Source organism: Vidua macroura, chromosome 16 (assembly GCF_024509145.1).
Source record: "Vidua macroura isolate BioBank_ID:100142 chromosome 16, ASM2450914v1, whole genome shotgun sequence".
NCBI classification, from domain to species: Eukaryota; Metazoa; Chordata; class Aves; order Passeriformes; family Viduidae; genus Vidua; species Vidua macroura.
The window spans coordinates 11690181-11708621 of NC_071586.1; the positions used below are offsets into that span (position 1 = coordinate 11690181).

General features: G+C 52.9%; 1 protein-coding gene across 6 annotated transcripts; it reads left to right on the forward strand.

Moving 5' to 3' along the window:
* Positions 1 to 2608: 2608 nt before the first annotated feature.
* On the forward strand, positions 2609 to 17452 carry MAFK (MAF bZIP transcription factor K). Of its 6 annotated transcripts, none has more exons than XM_053991926.1 (3): positions 2609 to 2705; positions 10745 to 10824; positions 12021 to 17452. In XM_053991926.1, exons 2-3 carry the CDS (start codon positions 10789 to 10791, stop codon positions 12453 to 12455), a joined length of 471 nt encoding a protein of 156 aa, XP_053847901.1. In that variant the 5' UTR covers positions 2609 to 2705; positions 10745 to 10788; the 3' UTR covers positions 12456 to 17452. The 6 variants fall into 6 exon arrangements, 4 of the variants coding, with proteins under 4 accessions (XP_053847901.1, XP_053847900.1, XP_053847899.1 ...); XM_053991925.1 differs by lacking the exon at positions 2609 to 2705 and adding an exon at positions 3687 to 3797; XM_053991924.1 differs by lacking the exon at positions 2609 to 2705 and adding an exon at positions 7861 to 8054.
* Positions 17453 to 18441: the final 989 nt, after the last annotated feature.

Sequence of the window (18441 nt, forward strand, 5' to 3'; positions counted from 1 at the left end):
CAGACCTTTGGAGCACGGCTACTTTCCCCAGGGAATGAAAACGAAAAGTAACCTGTTGTGAACAGCGCAATTCATCCAGAAACAGAAATTCAGGTGACACAGCTGCTCCTCTCCTGCCCTACGTGATCTGTCAAACCCCATGTTGTTGCAAAAAGAGGGGGAAATACCTCAATTCTGGTGAGGCCCATGTGTGGGGCTGTCACCACAGAGTGTGAAACCCCCATGCAGGATGCAGCCAGCCCATCCCTCCTGCCCTTGAGGACCAGCATCTCGTGGATGTCTCAGGGATAAACTCTGGATGATTTAGGATGGCTCTGACCACTCTTGGTTATCACCACTCAGAGAGAGCACAAGGAGCAGGTGGCTGTATTGGGGACATCAGTGGCCCCAAAGGTTCCCACACCCAACATCCCTCTCCTTGCTTGTCTTGGCTCTCTGAGACACTAGAACCTTCCTGGATGGAAAGGAGATCTGGAGACAAACCTCAGAGGCATCAGTGGAGACCACAGTGATGGCTGAAATCTGTCCTCTAGCCCTTAGCTAGAGCCCTTAGCTGTCCTTAGCCCTTAGCTCACCCTGTCCCAGCACCCAGTGCAGGATTTCAACCAGTGTCTGCAAACCTGTGAGAGGTGAAGGCCAGAGCTGTTGCAGCTACACTGGACAGCAGCTTCATGCCACCCACCACCTGGGAGCTTTAGCCAACCTCATTAGCTCAGTTCCAATGATAAATAGGGATTTCTTAACATCAGGGAGGTGCATTCACCTAAACCTTGCTCTGGCTGCCCAGATCCACAGGGCTGTGCCAGATATGAGGCTCCCTGTGTTTTTTGCAGCTCTTGTTGTTCAAAGGGAGCAGGGAAAGACGGGATCTTACTCACAGCCTCAGTTATGGCCCTTAGAGCTGCTCCAATATTTGGCCCCAAGGCTGGAAAGCACAAACTGCATGAGGCTAACACAGACTTTCCAACATTGTTATGGACACAAAGAAATCAAAACAAGCCCAGCTGAGATGGAGGCAGTATGGTTTAGTCAAACTGCCTGTGTTATTACATTTTTTTATGCATTATCATCATCGTTGGATGCTCCCAGGGTCTGAAATGCTGTTCACACCATTGGGGTCAGGGTACTGTGTTTAGCAGCTTGCACAACTGCATAAGGAAAGTGCAAAGATTGGGTTGAGGATCCGGCCCTGGGCAGGATTTGGCCCTGCTGCAATGCTCAGGGAGCTGCAGGACAGGCAGGGCTGGCAAAGGCTGGTCCAGAGCTAGTGGAGGACAAGGCTAGTCAGTGGCCACCTCAAGGAGCCCAGGGAACAAGCAAGTCCTCCCAAGAGTATTGGGATGCCCAGGACACGTTTCCCCACCATCATTTGGCCTCCAACAAGGCCAAGTGCTGGTGCTGCACCTGGGTCACGGTAACTCCTGGTATCAATCCAGACTGGGGGATGAAGGGATCAAGAGCAGCACTTCCAAGGATTTGGTGGATGAGAGGCTGGATATGAGCCAAAAAGCACTTGCAGCCTAGAAAGCCAACCGTGTCCTGGGCTGCACCAAAAACAGAGAGGCCAGCAGGTCAAGGGAAGTGATTCTACCCTTCTGCTCTGCTCTATGAGACTCCACCTGCAGTGCTGTGTCCAGCTCTGGGGTCCTCAGCACAGGAAGGGCATGGAGCTGTTGGAGTGAGTCCAGAGGAGGCCACCAAATTGATTAGAGGGATGGACCACTTCTCGTATGAGGAAAGGAGAGAATTGGGATTGCTCAGCCTGGACAAGAGATCTTCAGGGAGATCTTACTGCCATCTTTCCCTGTCTGAAGGGAGCCTGCAAGAAAGCTAAAGAGGGACTTTTGACTGGGGCATGTGTGTGGTGGCAGGACAAGGGGTAATGGCTTTAAACTGACAAAGAGCAGCTTTAGATTAGAAATCAGAAATAAATCATTTCCATGAGGGTGGTGAGGCACTGGCACAGGTCACACAGAAAAGTTGTGGATGCCACATCCCTGGAGGTGTTCAAGGCCAGTTTAGATGCAGTTTGGAACAGCCTCGTCTAGTGGAAGGGGGGTTGAAACGCGATGAGCTTTAAGGTCCCTCCCTAACCAACCATTCTATGATTGTATAAAACACACCCGTGTGTGAGCGTGCAAAACCCCGGCCACGCTGCGCCCTCGCCATCGGGACCGATGCGGGTGGAAGGGAGCTGGCGGGTGGTAGGGAGCTGCCGGAGAGGGGCGAGCCCCGCAGCGGGGCGGGGGCACGGGGCGTGGTGTAGAGGATGAGGATGGGGATGAAGGGGACATAAAAGAGGGATGAGGATCAGGGTGAGGATGGGGAGAAAGATGGAGATGAATGAGGATCACGATGAGAATAAGGACGGGGACGAAGGGGGGCGACTACGTGCCGGCAGCGGCGCCCCGCCCGTCCCGCGCCCTTCCCCATGAATGAACCGCGCGGGCGGTCCCGGCGGTGACGCGGCGGGCGGGCCGGGCCGGGCGGTGACGCGCGCGGTGACGCGCCATGCCGGAAGCGGCGGGGGCGCTGGTTGGTCGGCGGCGCGGCGGGGGGGAGGCGGCCGCCCCGCGCTTGTTGTTGTCCGCGGGACTCGCTGGCAGGGAGGGAGGAGGGAGCCGCGCAGCGCCCCCGCCGCCGCCCCCGCGCCCCCGCCGCCCCCGCCGCCGCCCCCGCCACGGGGCGCTCCCGCCGGCACGCAGGTGAGGAGCCGCCCGGGCGCGGCGCGGAGGGGGCGGGGGCGGGGGGGTGGGTCGGAGCCGGGAAGGGGGGGTGGCCGCGCGTTGCCGCTCGATCGCGGGGGAAGGGGCGGCTCGGCCCGGGTCCGGCCCGGGTCCCGCTCGGTCCGGTCGGGTCCGGTTGGGCGCGGGCGGGCGGGGCGGCGGAGGTAAAAGTGCTGAGTCACCACCGCGCCGGGCACGTGGTGCCGCCGCCCCTCGCACCGGGCCGGGCCGGGCCGGGCGCGCACGTGGGGCCCGGCGGGGGGCTCGGGGCGGGCGGCGGCGGCCCCGCCGCGGGGGAGCGGCAGGAGGCTCGGGGAGCTCCGCCCGTCCCCGCCGAGCGGCCCCCGAAGCGCCCGCGGGGCGGAGGCGCGACGGCCCCGCCGTCACAGCTTCCCTGTCACCTCGCACCAGTGCGGAGCCGGCACCGCTGAACCCCCGTGGGACGGGGCTGGCAGCGCCCCCGCACCCTCGGGGACACGGGGCTGAGGGTCCACTGGGTGTTTGCCGGGGCGATGCTTTCCCTGTCTCTTGTTGTTATTTTTCTTCCCCCCGAGGATGAGCGCGCTGCCTGCCTCTGCCTTTGAATGGCTCTTAAAATACATGTGAGGAAACCTGTTGTGACGCCGCGCGCTCCGGCGACTAAAAATAGCAGCTTTTGTAGTACGGAGGGAGCCGGGGCGCAGCCGGGGCCGGGCAGCGTGGCCGCGGCGTGCGGCGGTGGCCGGGCGTGGTGGCGGCTTCGTGATCCGCCGTCCGCCCCGGGTTATCGGGCAGCAGCAGCCGCCGCCACCGGGAAATGCCAGGCGGGCGCGTCGCTGCCCATCGGATGGGCTGGGGGTCAGGGCTGCGGCGGGTGGGGGGCTTATCTCTGCTGAGCACAGCTGCTGGTTGGGTCGAAAGAGGGAGAGGTGCACGGTGTGTTCGGGCTGGTCCCAGAGCCTGTGGGAGGGAGGGCTGCGTGTGCATGGGGCCGCCCTGGAAACGGGGCGCTCTGCGGCCGCCAAGGGACTGGCCGTGGGAGGAAAGGGGACGGTGACATTCCGGGAGCGGGCACTGCCGCGTGACTGTCTGGTGGGTGCGGGACGGTTTGGGGATTTAATCAGGAGTGAGGAGGTGGGTGGGGGGAACCTCTTCAACCTCCCCGTGACGGCAGCGACATAAGGTGGGGAAACATCCAGGCCACGAGCGACGGGAACTGAGATCTCCAAACTCTCTCAGTGTGTCAGGGTCTGTTTCCTTCCTCCTCCTCCTCCTCCTCTTCTTCCTCGGGCTGAAAGCCCGTTCCCCTCCCTCGTGGGTTTCTCCGTGGAGGATTTATTTTACAGATTCTGCCGAAAGCAGGCCATGAGGTCTCAAATTAGGAACGAGCCCCCTTTGGGCAAAGTTGTTACAGAAAAGGGAAGGGCCTCCATTTTCGCTTTCACCTGGCCGCCCCCTCCTTTGCTAGCGTGCCTAAAGCTGAGCTGGGACTGCGGAAGGTGGAGGGAGCCAGTGAGAGCTGAGTGTTTCCCTGAAAAGCTGCACGCCTTTTTCTTGCACTTTCAGTTTTTGTAAGCCCTGTGGCGGACGCAGCCCTGCGCCCCAGCCCAGCGCCTCGTGCCGTGGGTGCTGTCGGGGTTTTAGCAGCGAATGAATTTACCTGGTGGGTTTTTTTTTTTTTTTTTTTTTTTCCTCGCTGATGAAAGGAGCGTGCGTCCCTCCGCTCTTTCCCCCTTCTCCTTCCGTGTGTGTCCGCGGTGCTGCCTGCGGAGAAGCCTTCCTCAAGCCTTCCTCGTGCAGTCACTTCCTCGGGCTGATGGACGCCGCGGCTGCCCAATGGCAGCGCGCAGGGCTGCGCGGCCCCGGAGTTAACTCCGCTCCCGCCCGGCCGGGCTGCCGGACCCGGCGCTGGCAGCGAGAGGCCACGGGCCGCTTGCCGCAAGGTTGGGCACACGGTGACTCCGGCCGTCAGGACACCCTGCCCGCTTCTGCGGCCTCTGAGCTTGACAGGGCTTTGAGCCCTGTTAGGTGTTCTCGGCTGTATTACGCCAGCTTCTTGCCTTGCTTCACAACTGTTTCTGAACCAGAGGCAGAATTTTTTTTTTTCCCCCTGCTTGCTTGTCGAGGACAGCGTGCTTTGTCATGTTTTATGTCATTTCTGCGCCGTCGCCCGTCTCGGCAATCTGTTGCGGCATGGAGTTCAGTACTGCTGTGTGCCTCCTGAAAGGGAAAAATACAGATCAGCTTGATACCCTCTGATTTCCATCAGGATTGGAAGATGATTAATGGCATGGAATGTGCTGCAGGACTTGGTATTGAAAATCTCTAGCTGTGTGAGATGTTTGGGAAGTGAAGAAAGGACAGCTGGGAGCGCTGGCCCCTGCGGCAGTTGGGGTTTGCGGGATAAGCTCGCTCGCTGATCATTTTTGTAAACATCCAGCTGTGAAATACTTGAGCGGTGCTAGCACTTTCAATTATCAGGAAGTTTCAGGCTCAGCACCCTGTAGAGATGAACAGGCAATTTCCACTTCTGTCTCAGCTATTGTTTGAGGCTATCTTCAAACTTGGGCAGAGAGTCTTCCAAGCATGAAGCAAGCACAAGCAATGCAGTGCTCTGTGACCATCAGAACAAGGGCTGGGGGAAGGCAGTAGTGAGAGCAATTACCCTGGCACTGTGCTCCTGCGTTGAGGGACAGGCTGCATAGTGGATCCCACTGCTTTGCAATATTGCAGGATGCCAAATAGCGATGCCGCTATGTTCCATTGTTACAGTTAGTGAAGATCTCTGACTTGATGGCTGGCACTTTGGGTCAGGAGCAGCAAAGTTAGGAATCCCAATCCCAGTTCTGCCCCAGGGTCTGGCTGTGCATCCAAGAAAGTTATTTGTTGCTTGGTGGCTCAGCTTGTCCGGCTGGGGAGCTGCATCTCTGGGCTGGTGATGCTGAGGTGTAATTCCAGTATATCTCTGTCACCGCGTTTTACAAGCACGTGATGGAAAAAGTGCTGTAAGCTTGTCAGTACCAGGGCTGGCTGTCGCATACCTTTCCCCTTCAGCCTCCTCCTCCGTGAAGTTTCAGAGGTGACACACAGACATACCCGCCTGGTGCTCCATATCCCTGCTCCCTAACCACAGGCTCTCTGCAGCTTCTGACTAGGTTGTTTACCAAACCACTGAAGACTGTCTGATCCATGTCCAGGCTTCCCCAGAGAGCGCCTCAGAGAGCTGTGTCCTGGCAGCTCTCAAATGTGCTCTGAAGGTTCCTGAATCTCCCCTTTGCTGCTGGATGCTGGTTCCGATCCATAAGGGAAATGGAAAGCTGGCCAGCTGGGCGAGGGCTGCGTGGAGCTCCTCTAGAACAGTAAACAGTGACTCACCCCCTCCTTGTGTCTTCTCTCTCTTCATGTCAAATATATTGCCTCGCATATGCTTCTCTACTCTCTGATTCACACCACCAGCCCGTCCCTCCCCGCTCTCATTACAAATGAGTGACAAGCGTCAGTCTGCCTTACAGGATGTGTGAAGGTTGTCAGAGCAGGAGAATGGCTTTTTGAGTGATGGGGAGAGGGATGGTGCTCTGCCTACCATGCTGCAATGTGCTGGAAATCCGTGTCGTGTCTCTGAGCGGCAGAGGCACGGCGATGAGGATTTGAGCATCTGTAGTTGCCTTCACCTGTCAGCTCAGATGTTACCCGTGGTAGGCACATCCGTTTGGCTAGCGCTCTGGAGCTGGGAAAAACTTGAGGATAAACGAGAAATTTAAACAGCTGCCTAGGATTTAAATGGCTGCATTTGGGAATGAGTAGAATATTCCCTGCGTAGCTGTCGGTGCCGAATTGAGACGTGATGGCAGAGATCCCCGTCGCCGCTTGAACCTTGCGCTGTTTTTCTGCCCTCGGGAAGTCGTTGCTGGCCTGGCGGAAGGTGAGGGTTGCATGTTTTCAGTTTGCTGTATGTGTGTGAGGATGGAAGCTAAACACCAGCAGGGCTGTCTGCCAGGCACTCATGTTGTGGCCGGGGTTGTCTTTCAGTGTAGAAAGAGTTCTAAAATTCAAGTTCATCTGCAGTTGTCGGGTGTCAGCAGTGATTTTATAGTAATTCCTTAATGTGTAATGCGCTTGGAAAGCCCTGTAGCGTGGAGAGTCTGAAGTCTCACTCTGGCATGTTTTCTTCCTTAATTGCAAGCCTTGTGTGGAAAGCTCTGTCCTACCTCTGCCTGAGTCAGGCTTTCTGCTGCCTTTCCCTTTCAAAGCAAAGGAACTGGGATCTCTAAATGCTCTAAGCTGAGACTGTCAGACTTAGGATGTCAGCTGGAGACTTCCAGGTTTTTGGGAGGATGCTGCAGGAGGCATAGGAGCTGTCTGAGAGAGGGAGAGGGCGTTGGCAAGGCTGTCAATGGGTAACTTTATTGCAGAATTACAAGGGCTCTTTATGTAACCCACAGTCAAAACACTTGCTGTAAATACGAGCGTGGAGCTGCTCTGGAAAAGCTTTTTCCCCTCACAGTTGGTGTAATACTACTTGCTGCTTTATTGATGTGGCATTCGAAATGTGTCGTACTGCTTACAGAGCAGGGATGTAGCACGGTCCTTGTTCCAAAAAGCTGAGCTCCTAATTTTAGATGTGATGCAGCAAATGCAATTAAGGAAAGAAGGGCAGGAGTAGGGTAAAGACTAAAAGGGTTCTAATAATCAAATCGCAGGCAGGATCCCAGAAGACCCCTGTGCAGCATGTTTAGGGAACGCTGCTGGGTATGACTTGTTTGCAGAGTGGTTTATGATTTCATTGCGGGGTTTTGCTTTGTAAGTAACAAATGTAAGGGAGATGACATGCTGATTTTTAGTGTCTTCTTGCTGGTAGCTGAATAGTCCCAAATAATCCTGATGGGAAGGATTTGGTAGATGAGATGAGGCCCAAGGCCCTGGAGGACTGCTGGTGAGGATTGCGAGTGTTGTTGTATCAGTTTCGAGCGGAGCCAGGACCACACCTGTGCCTTCACCTAGTGCAGAGATAAGACTCACCCTTGCACTCATATCTGAGTGTGAGACTTGAGCCTGTTTGAGTGTTTCTACTTGCTCTATGACATCTTGCCCTTTGGGTCAGGCCAGCCCACAGTCTCCCACCCTTCTTTTAAGAGGGTCTGGCATCACAATTCCTGATGGTGCCTTGAATCTCCTCGTTAATTTGTGTCAGCAACAGCTCTGGCCATGGCCCCTGGTGCAGTAGAGTGGATCCCAGCCTGTGTCTGAGGGATGCTGGCCCATTCGGGGTGTTATGGTGTGGGGGGAGACAGGTGTGCAGCAGAAGACGCTGAGCCAAGTGCTTGTGCTGTCCTCTGAGGAATGTGCAGGGTAAGGAGCTGTTGCTTTGGTGACATGGAGCAACAGGTGACCAGCAGGGTTTCATCACTCAGAGCTGGAGCATTGCTCAGGGTGGCAGGTGAGCCCTCACGCTGACCCCCACTGGAGGCAACCTCACCCCTCGGTTTTCCATGATACTTTACATTTCTTTCCATCTCCGCGCGGCCAAGTGGCCGCGTTCAGTTTTTCCATCGGCTGGCGCACAAAACGCTTTGAAGACGCGCTGGGTGAGGATCAAAAGGCTTTTTGTGCCTTTTGGTGGGTGTGACGGGGCTGTCGTTGGCCTCCCCCTCCTTTTTGCCTTTCCTTTTCCGGCGTTCGCAGCGCGGCGAGCGGCCAGTGCGCCCCTTCCCTTGTAGGGATGGGGGCGGCGAGGGAGGGGGGATGCCGCCGAGGGAAGGAAGAGTTTCTGATGCTGTGGGAATGTGAGCGCTCAAACTCTGTAAACAGCTGGTGACTCACTGCATAACTATGGCACCAACTGCCTGCGGCCCGGCTGCGCCTCTGCAGGGAGGGGGCTGCCGGCCCTTTCCTCTACGCACTGGCAGCGCCTCTGCGCTCCTCCGCTCCGAGACCTCTTGGCCAAGACAAGGAGCTTTTTCCTTCCCCCCCGGCTGCCAGTGCCTACGTCTGCGGCTCCGGCCGGGAGGTAGGGGTGGGCAGCAAATGCTTGGTGTGGAGGGGAAGCGATGGACGGTGAAAGGGGCAATGCTGGGGTCTGAAGAGGTGCCTGTGCTCGCAGGAGCTCGGGCTCTGAAGAGCACGCAGACAGAGGTTGGGCACATCCCCGTCTGTCGGAGGCAGCTGAGAGGGGCTGGGACTTGCCCCCCTGCCCCGTGCCCTGCCCACTCCTCCTGTCCTGGCGAGACAAGGGGCTGTGGCTGGAGGTGTGCCCAGGGTGGGGCTCAGTGCTGGAGGAGAGCAGGGAAGGACTCGGTGATGCTCTAGAAAATGCAGCGCACACCAGTTGCTGTAAGTGGTCCATTCATCACGGAGCATCTTGGCTTGTGTGCTGTGCGGCTGTCCTTGTCCCTCCTCCAGACATGGAGAGCTGTGCTGTCTCAGGCTTAAAAATAGAGGAGGCGCCTAAATACACTCCCTAATATCTAGGATAGTATCTTGCAGCTCTGCAATTACAGGATTATTTTTTCCCCCTCCTGCTCTTCATCTTGATTTTTATGTAAGTCGTGTGATGATGAGGTGCCTTGACTGATAAAATTCAAGTGACAGCAGCACGGGCTGAGCCAGCACCTTCACCCACTCGGCTCCCACTGGTCCCCATGCCCCACCTTTGCACACCCCCCCCAAATCCCGCCACCCCTGTTTGCAGATATGAATGAGTTTGTTTACTCTCCGACGACCTCGTGATGTCTTTGCACAGACATGACCTGAAGTCATTATTGCTTTTGGGCTTCTCTGTTTCCATGGTGACTGTCTCCGGGTTGGCTACTTTCCCAAGGTCACCATGGCAACTATCAGAAGGGAATCATGCTTGGGATGCTTTGGCTGGATTTTTCATGAATGATTAGGATGTGTGACACGATGCAGACGTGGAAATGGGGAGGGTTTGGGCTGGGCTGGAGAAGGTGGGGGGAGAGAGAGGACTCCCGCCAGACAGGCAGCGCTCTGCGGTGCCGCGGGTGTGCAGCCCTCGAAGCCGCCCTGCATCGGGGGCACCGGAGCCTCACCCCTCCCCTCTGGGGAGCCATAGCAGAGGCTGTGATGGTGGCACGGCTGCCGGTGCCTCTCCCAGGGTAGGTACCACCGGACCACGGGGTGAAGGGGTTGGGTGGAGGTGCGGGCAGGTGGATTTTCTGCAAGGCGCTGGTCGGAGGGGTATAGTCGCTGCCTAAGGTGAGAGTGAAGGGCAGTGTCATGGCAGGGGACGGGCTGGCTGTTGATGGACATGACTCCACGTCACTAGAAACATCAAGCAGGTCTGCTCTCGCAGTCTGGGGCTGGAGGATTGGGAAGCAGCAGTCTTGGTGTGTTGGGAGAGGTGAACTCCTTCCCGGCTTTGTTATCGGGGCGCTTTTATTTCTGTTGTTTGGGTTTTCTGGTAGCGTCTCCTTTGGGTGGGGACAGCACTGGAAGCAGGTTACAAACCAGGCAGCTTCTCTCTGGGTTGCTGGCTCAATTTCGAGCCCAGCTAATAATCATCAAAATGAGAATGAAGGGAGTTGTTGTCTTGTGGCTTTTCAGTGCCTTTTATGAGCAGAGGTAACTCGTAATTCAGTCCCTAATAGGCCATTTGGAGCGTCTGGGATGCCTCCAGAGGGAGGTGAGCCAGTGACGGGGCCTTGGAGGCCACGCTTCATTCTCCCCTTGGGAAGGGGTGGCACATGGCAAGGTGGTGCGTGATGCTTAGTGTGACTCTTGTTTACAGGTGAATGTGGGTGTCCTTCTTTCCTCCCTGCTCTGTCTTCTCTGCTGCATCTTAGTGTGGTTAACAGCAAAATACGAGGTCTTGGTGTTAAAGAGCAATGCACTTGTCAACACAAATTTCTCTTTCTCTTATCTGAATAGGGTAAATGATATCTGAATCCATCCCAGTGCTTCAAACAACTGTGTGCTTGTTTCTTTTAATGGTGGTTCATTTGGGGGTTCGGGACGTGTGCTGGGTATTTTCTTCCTGCCTTCATCTCTGCGATTAACCTGGAAACCTTGTTTTGTTTTTCCAGTTGCAATTTCTGAGCAGTTTTGTCCGGAAGACTGTGCTCAGGTTATGACGACTAATCCCAAACCGAACAAGGCATTAAAGGTAGGGAAGAAGCTGAGTGGGTGGTGCTGGGTGGCTGGGGAGGCTGTCACAGAACTGTGCTGTGCCGGTCGTACGTGACTGTTCTTTTTCATTCCGAGAGACTCCTAGGAATGGGTGCTGATACAATTTCCCACTGTCTACAGGAAAGGTTAGGGTAGAAGAATACTGGCATTAGCCAGAAAGAGGCCTGAAGTCTCTGGGATGGCATGGAGGCTGGCATATACCAGCAGCTATCCAAGAGACTTCTGACTACAGGAGGTATTGGCAGCATCCTGAAACCAGTGCTCCCAGTCTTGGCAATGAAGTACTTTTACTCTCAGGACTGGGAGGCACTGGGGAAGGGACTTGTTCAGCTGGTGTCTCCCAGGTCCATGAGACAGTAAATGCCTCAGACATACCAGCTTGATGGTGGTCTGTGCCTGGGCTGTTCATGCATGGTTGAAATTTCTTTGTAGTGTTTTGGCTCTTCATTCCGTATGTCCTGCAGTCTCTGAAAAGACAAAAGGATGGTGTCTTAAAAGTTCTGTGTTCAGTGATATTGGTGGTGTTTTTCAGCCTAAACAGTTTTGTGATTCTGAAAATAATGGTGGTGGCAAATGTGCTTGAGGAAAGGGCAAGGACTTGGTGGTTTTCTCATGTAACTTCAGTTACTACATGCTGTGCCCTAGCAAAACCAAATCAGGCTGTCCTTGAAGCCAAGCATGGCTGATTTTGTTCACGACTCAAATGAGCAATCTTCAACGAAAAACCAAAAAATGCTGAACTAAGCCCTGCACAGAAGCAGCTACTCTGCTTTTGAGATGCTGCACTGGTGTCCCAGCATAATGCTGGGATAAGGTGTCATCTTTAGCATTCATTATGAATTCCAGGTCCTGACAAAGGACTTCACAAAAAAAGGCTTCAGCTGACTTTACATTTGTCCCCTTGAAAACCTTGCTGTTGGGATCACAGTGGGTATGTAAAATCACTGCTTTCTCTGATCTAAGTTGTCTGTCTAACCCAGAGAACTGCAGGGCTCAGATCTCTGCCATGTTTAACCCAGATGTTCTAGTGGAGTTTGTGCTGTCCACAGCACGTCAGGAATATTTTCCAGGTAGGGATGTCACGTTGTTGAGGGGTGGCCTTTTCTCCTTCTGCTGCCCAGAGCATCCGCTCACATCGGGTTGCTGCTACCCCTGTGCTGTTGGTATTTGCAGGTAAAGGAGGAGTCAGGAGAGAATGCCCCAGTGCTGAGTGATGATGAACTCGTGTCAATGTCCGTACGGGAGCTGAACCAGCACCTGAGGGGTCTCACCAAAGAGGAGGTCATCCGTCTGAAGCAGCGGAGGCGCACGCTGAAGAACCGGGGCTACGCTGCCAGCTGCCGCATCAAGCGTGTGACTCAGAAAGAGGAGCTCGAGAGGCAGCGGGTTGAGCTGCAGCAAGAGGTGGAGAAGCTGGCCAGAGAAAACAGCAGCATGAAGCTAGAGCTGGATGCCTTGCGCTCCAAGTACGAAGCACTCCAGACCTTTGCTCGTACTGTGGCGCGAGGGCCTATTACCCCGACCAAAGTTGCCACCACCAGTGTCATCACCATCGTGAAATCAGCCGAAATCTCATCCAGTTCTGTGCCGTTTTCAGCAGCCTCCTAGTGCCCTCGGTGGGGGGAACTAGCAGCCTTTCAGAGGGGAGGGGATAAGGCTCTTATGCATTGTTCCGGAGTCCTTGGTCACGTCAAGAATTGGCATTTTAAGAAGTCTCTTCCAAAAGTGCAAAAAACAGAAGAATATAAAAAAAGAAAAGAGAAAAACAAACAAACCCAAAGGGTTCCTGCAAAGGGAACTTAACTGGCTGCTTCTGTCTGGACTCAGTGGCTCCATCAACCTCTCGTGTCCAGGATTTGAGCTCTGTATGCAGTACAAATTGCAAGATCTGCTTCCTCCTTCCCTCTGCCTCCACAAACCCCTCTCAGCTGTGGGCAGCTTTCCAGCTGGGAGAAGATACCTGAGGAGCCTGCAGAGTCTTTGTGAATGATGCTCAAGAGCCAGGAAACATATGGACCGTAGAAATCATCATGTGAGATGAATGTATGGGAAAAAGAGTTTCCTTTAGTGGCCTCCTACTCCTTGTAAGAAGGGTCTCCCCTACCTTCCCCATTTCCACCTGATATTATGAGGGCAGGAATATAGGCTTTTTGGGTTTGATTTCGTCCTGCTAACAGTGGATGGGAGTGGGAGGATGATGGAGATAAATGCTTGGGTCTGACCACACCCATTAAGAATAACCTTTTGTTTTCAATCCATGCTGTTAAAATATGGAAAAATATATATTTTGCATATTTTAATATGCCCCATTACCTGTGTGGCCTGTAAAAAAAAACGACATTGCAGCCTCCTTTATTCCAAGCCCAAGTTTCCCGATAGCTCCTTCCCAAAGGTGTGCCTGTGAATTGGGTATATTTATGCAGTTTATTTCTTCCAAATGATCCGCAGTCTTGAAGTAGCAGCTTTTTTTTTCCTTGGTTACCTGAAGCTGAAGGGAGGGAGGCACAGTAAATGCTGTGAAGAGCAGTGTGGTGAGGAGGAGAAGGGGAGATGAGGAGGAAAAATGCTGCACGTATTACTGGTGGAGGCAGAATTGGCTTTGAGAGAAGGTGGGACAGTTCTGCTGGGATCAGCACTACGAGAAGGGGTTTGTGCAGAGGATTTTGGAAGGATGTTTTTGAAGCACTGAAGTGTAACTAGAGGGCAATAGCATTCAGCCAGGAGGAGAGAAGTTTAGTGTCTCCTCTTTGACAAAAGCATTGGTATGTTAGCAGTGAGCATCCTTAGCTGGAGAGCTGTGCTCACCAGTCCTTGGTGATCAGAGAAGGGCTGTGGAGAGGTCAGATGGGAGCTTGGAAGAGTCTTTCCCTCTCCATAGCACATCAGATGCTGAATTTGGGATCCAAAGAGTACAGTGAACAACCCTCAGTGTTCAGACAACCTGTGTGAATGTGACCCTGAAACTTGATGCTTTCTCTTGCAAGTGGGTGAGTTACAATGAGGGCAGGATGGAAAATCAATGTGCGTGTAGGGGACAGAAATTGGGATCGAGAAGTCGTTTGTTTGGCTCTGAGCAGTGGTTTGGGAGAGGGATTTCTGGCTTGGCAGTGGGCAGGATTTGGGAAGCTGAAAGGAGAGGTTCTGCTGTCACGCAGCAGTGATGAAACAATGAATGTTTCCAGGTCACTGTAAAAAAAAAAAATAGCTATGTTGGTGTTTGTGTGTTTTATTGTTGTTTTTTTTTTTTTTTTTTCTTCTTGAAGTAGGAAAGGAAAGGGACTGTGTGTTTTGTAGGGCAGGTCAGAGACTTATGGAATGGACGATGCCTGTTGTCATGCAGGTGAGAAGAGAATGAGATTGCTGAGGTTTTAAGATGAGGAGAAGAGCTTAGAGAATTTGGGCTCTGGAACAAAGATCACGGAGAATTCATAAGTGGTTTGGACTGAAAGAGAATAATAAGTGCTACCGTTGTTGGAAAGAGGACAGTGAACTGGCATCTGACACCCAGTATAATTTGTTGTTTGAGGCTTTGTCTTGCCTTGAGTGGCAGTAAGTTGGTAGAAATTTAGTGAAGCCCTACTTGTCTTTGGAAGAAGTTGTTAGCTTGCTTTTTCTTTTTATTTTCACCTTGTCATCGGAGTCTCTGGATTTCCCAGGAGGATCCTTTGTGAAATAGGTTAATGAAAAGAGAAACCTCAGACTTGGTTCTCATTCAGTCCCCAACACTGACATCCGTGACTTTACTGAGCCAGAAAGGGTGTCAGTGAAATGCTTCCTGAAGGCTCGTTCCCCCTGCCAGATCCACACGTTTTGGAGGGGAGCAGGGAGTTTCCTTCAAGTGATTTTCCAACACGTAGAGTTTGGATGGCACTTAGTGTTACCTCATTTCTCCTCCATTCCCTCCCTATCTCCAAACAGGCAGATCGATGTCCTGTGTATCAGTACCAGTTATTGACTCCCACAGCAGAAGCTGAGGAAGAGAAAGATGTTACGGTCATTTCCTGGTCCTCTCATGTTCTCCAGCTCACAGACATTGGACACTTTCCCAGACCTTACAGGTGCCTCCAAAACCAGGCAAAATGGAGACTCCTGGCACTGTTGGGGCTTTAAATGAAAACTTCAATGAAAAAGGCCAGTTGACTTGAAAATGCCCAAATGCTTCCAGTCTTTAAAACAGCTCCAGAGCTCCATAACATTCCTGGCTAGATAGGAACACCCTCTGGCTGCCCTTGACACCCCTCCGGGGAAATCAGACCTGTCTCACTGAAGAGGGGACAGAGGTTGAACTTTGTTCCTGGGGTCTTCTTGCTGTTGGAATGAGTTGAGAAACATATCTTTATGTGGCACTTCCCTTGTGGCCAAGTATTTCTTTTTTTTCCAGTTCTTGGAAGGGTGCCAAAGGCTTGTCCAAGTGATTGCTAGTTTAGTGCTGGTAGGCACTTAAATCTCTGGTCACTCGATAAAGAACAAGAGGCCTGGGTGTTGTTAAAGCTGTTGATACCATAGCCATGGTAGGTAATCCATATTGGATATCCATAAGGACCACGTGGAAATATTTAAAGAGAGAGAAATATATATATAAATATATAATTATATACATTTTATCGTACAGATTTTTCGTAAAAAAGAAAAAAAATAATTTTTTTTCCAAGTTTGATACTGTAAATCTTTATTAAAAGAAATTGCCAGTCCAGGGCTCCCTGGGTGGTGACCTGGAGGAGAATGAAATGTCCTGGCTAAACTTCCACAGAGGGATCAGAATTGCAAGGTAACGTGGAGGGAGGAATGACCCGAAAGCTGTTGATCGCATTGGAGACCCAGCTCCTCCACCCTCCTCCGGGGAGGGCCCTCCAGCTTGGGGTTGTCGCGTTGCATTCCTCTGGGGTTCGGTTTGTTTCTGTTGTGTTTTATTTTATTTTGTTTTGTTTTGTTTGTTTTTTTTTTTTTCTCTCCGTCCTGCACTTGCCAGCCTGACACCCAGGGCGAGCTTGGCGTGGGGAGCTGGCGGCGTGGGACGCGTCCCCGCAGCCGCACCTCCCGCGTCTCTCTGCTGCAGTACTTCGGATGCCGGGGCTCCCTTCTCTGCCCCTCTTAGTTTGTCCCCCCGTCCCCGCTGAGGAGGAGCAGGGGCTCTGATTTTTGGGTGCTGGGATCCTCTCCCCTGGGCCTGGCCTTTCTTTGGTTGCTCCCCATCCGCAGTGTGACGTGGGAACCGAGGGCTGGGTGGGAGGCAGGAGAAGACGAAGGCGTCGCGCAGGGACCGGGAAGGGACACCTCTGTTCTCGTAGACGTGTTTGCTGTGCTCTCGGTTGGGAGTGGGGAACCTTTCCCTCCAGGGCAGCTCCAGATCCCTTTGAAACAAGGCAGCGTCTCTACTCCTGCCCAGCTCTACTGTCTGCCAGGAGGAGACCACAAAGTGCAGAGACCTGGGTGCCACAGCAGCTCCGGGACGGCGGGGAGGGACGAGGCGCTGGCACTGGGCTGGGGCGGAGGCGAGCTGTGCCACGGGATGGCTCAGACCCGGGGAGGAGGAGAAGGTGGCAGTTTTTTCTCTCTCGAATCATTTAAACTTCATTGTCATGATTGTTTTTATTTAAAAAAAAAAAAAAAGGAAAAAATGAAAAAAAAAAGGAAAAAAAAAAAAGAAACAAAACAAAACCGAAAAACTTTTGTAATGTGGATTTGTTTTCCTTTGTCTGTATTTCAGTCTGCTGGGGTGTTTCTGTAGATGGTGGATACTTGCTTTCATTTTTTTAATGATAGAAGTCTTCTGTTTTAAGTTGTTTTTTATCACCAGCTCATTCTATCCTCTGTGGTTACTCAGTAATTTCATTTCAATATTTATTTTTGTGCTGCTTTTTTATTATAAAATAAATTATTGATATACCAAGCAATGTGGATTCCTGTTTGTAAGGCGAATAGCCCTGTGTATGTGTCCATTACTTCTCTTGACAGCCACAACGTAATTTATTGCTGTAAATTTAGCTGCAGTGACTGGTTTTTTTGTACCTTTCCAATAAAGCATTTTCTGGTTTCAGACTTGCCCTGGTCTATGGTCAGCGTTTTGGAGCCTGAATTGATCTTCAGTGGAGTGTTTTCCTTGGGTTTTTTTGCTGCCTGTGCCCAGCGCAGCACCCGGCTGGCTGTGGCGCTGCGGTGAGCGCTGTGTTTTTTGGAGGCAGGCTGGGCTAAGGCGAGTGGGATGGCACCTTGGGCTTTTGCAATCATCTGACCTGGCCTCCTGGAGCCCATCTCAGCCTTACTGTGGTGCTTTCTTGGGACACTTGGAATGTGCTCCAGGGATAGCTTTTGTCCGAGCTGTTTGTCAGGTCGGTGCCATGCTCAGACTGTGTGTCTGTTCCTGACCCAGGCGTTCTGTCTTTGTGCACAATCAGGAGCTGTCTGTGTTAGCACAAGAAGGACTGACAGCTCAGCACGGACCTGCCTGCAGTCGTGATGCTGAGCAAAGCCACTTGTGGCTTGGAGACACCGTGACTTGTCTTGAAGTGCTGGAGAGAGACACTCCTCTCTTCCTTTGGGTTGTGAAATATCCCTTCATGGTTTCCCTGTGCGACTGCTTGTGAATAAACTGCTTTAACCCCTTACATCAATACTTCATCTTTTTGCTTTTCCCTGTTGGGGCTTTTAAAAAGGTAGTACCTTGTGCCAGTGAGCTTTTAGGGGTTGTGTTGGCTTTAATTCCCTATTTCAAGTGGTAGAGTTTCTTAAGGGAACAGCTGAAGGGGGTAAAACACTTGGCCTGTGTTGAGGCAGTAGGTTGGAGACAGATGGGTGTGTTGGCCAAAGCTGGAATTAAGAGGTAGGGCAAAGTGAAGAGGAGCTGGGCTGAAAGGCTTTGTGTGTCAGCAGGTAATGGATGGTCATTAGGTGGGGCCGGGCAGGCTTGGCTGAGCAGGCACTTGGGTGAAGCCTGAGGGTGATGGCAGTCTCTGTGCCGAGCAAAAAAAGCATCATCAGCTGCTTTGGCTCCTGCCTGGAGTCACTGCAGTGAGGAGCTGGTGACAACAGAGGGGACAGGGAGGTGGGCCAGTTGTCACTGTTGGAGGGATAGAGGAGCATTAGTTCAGGAGGAAAAGGGCATCAGGAATGGGCCAGGTGAAGGTTCAGAAGTGAAAGAAAACTCAACGTTCACCATGCATAGGAGAGAAGCATAGAAGGTCTCTGTGAACAGGGTGGTAAAAGCACAAATCCTGCTCTCTGGCACAGGTCTGGCAGTCTGGTGCCTGTCAGCAGCTGGGCCCAGGGACTTGTTGGTGAGTGCTAGCACCCAAAAAAAGAAGTGTCTGTCTCTGACTGGGTGCTGTGCAGCGAGCAGCCATGCGTGAGAGCTGCCTCTGCTGTGGTGCCAGCGGCTGCCTTCCTTCCCCTCTGCTTTTAGGAGGTCAGCCTGAGCTCCTGCAGGTGTAGTGGCAGAGTGTGCCTGTGATGATCGTCTCTGACATAAGTGGGGTGTAAACCTGCCTGATCCAAGCCCAAAAAGCACCAGGAGATCCGATAGCTGTAGCTCAGCCTTGTCCTTGGGGAAAGCCTGAGGACAAGCGACAACGGGAAAACAAATCTGCCGACCACTGGA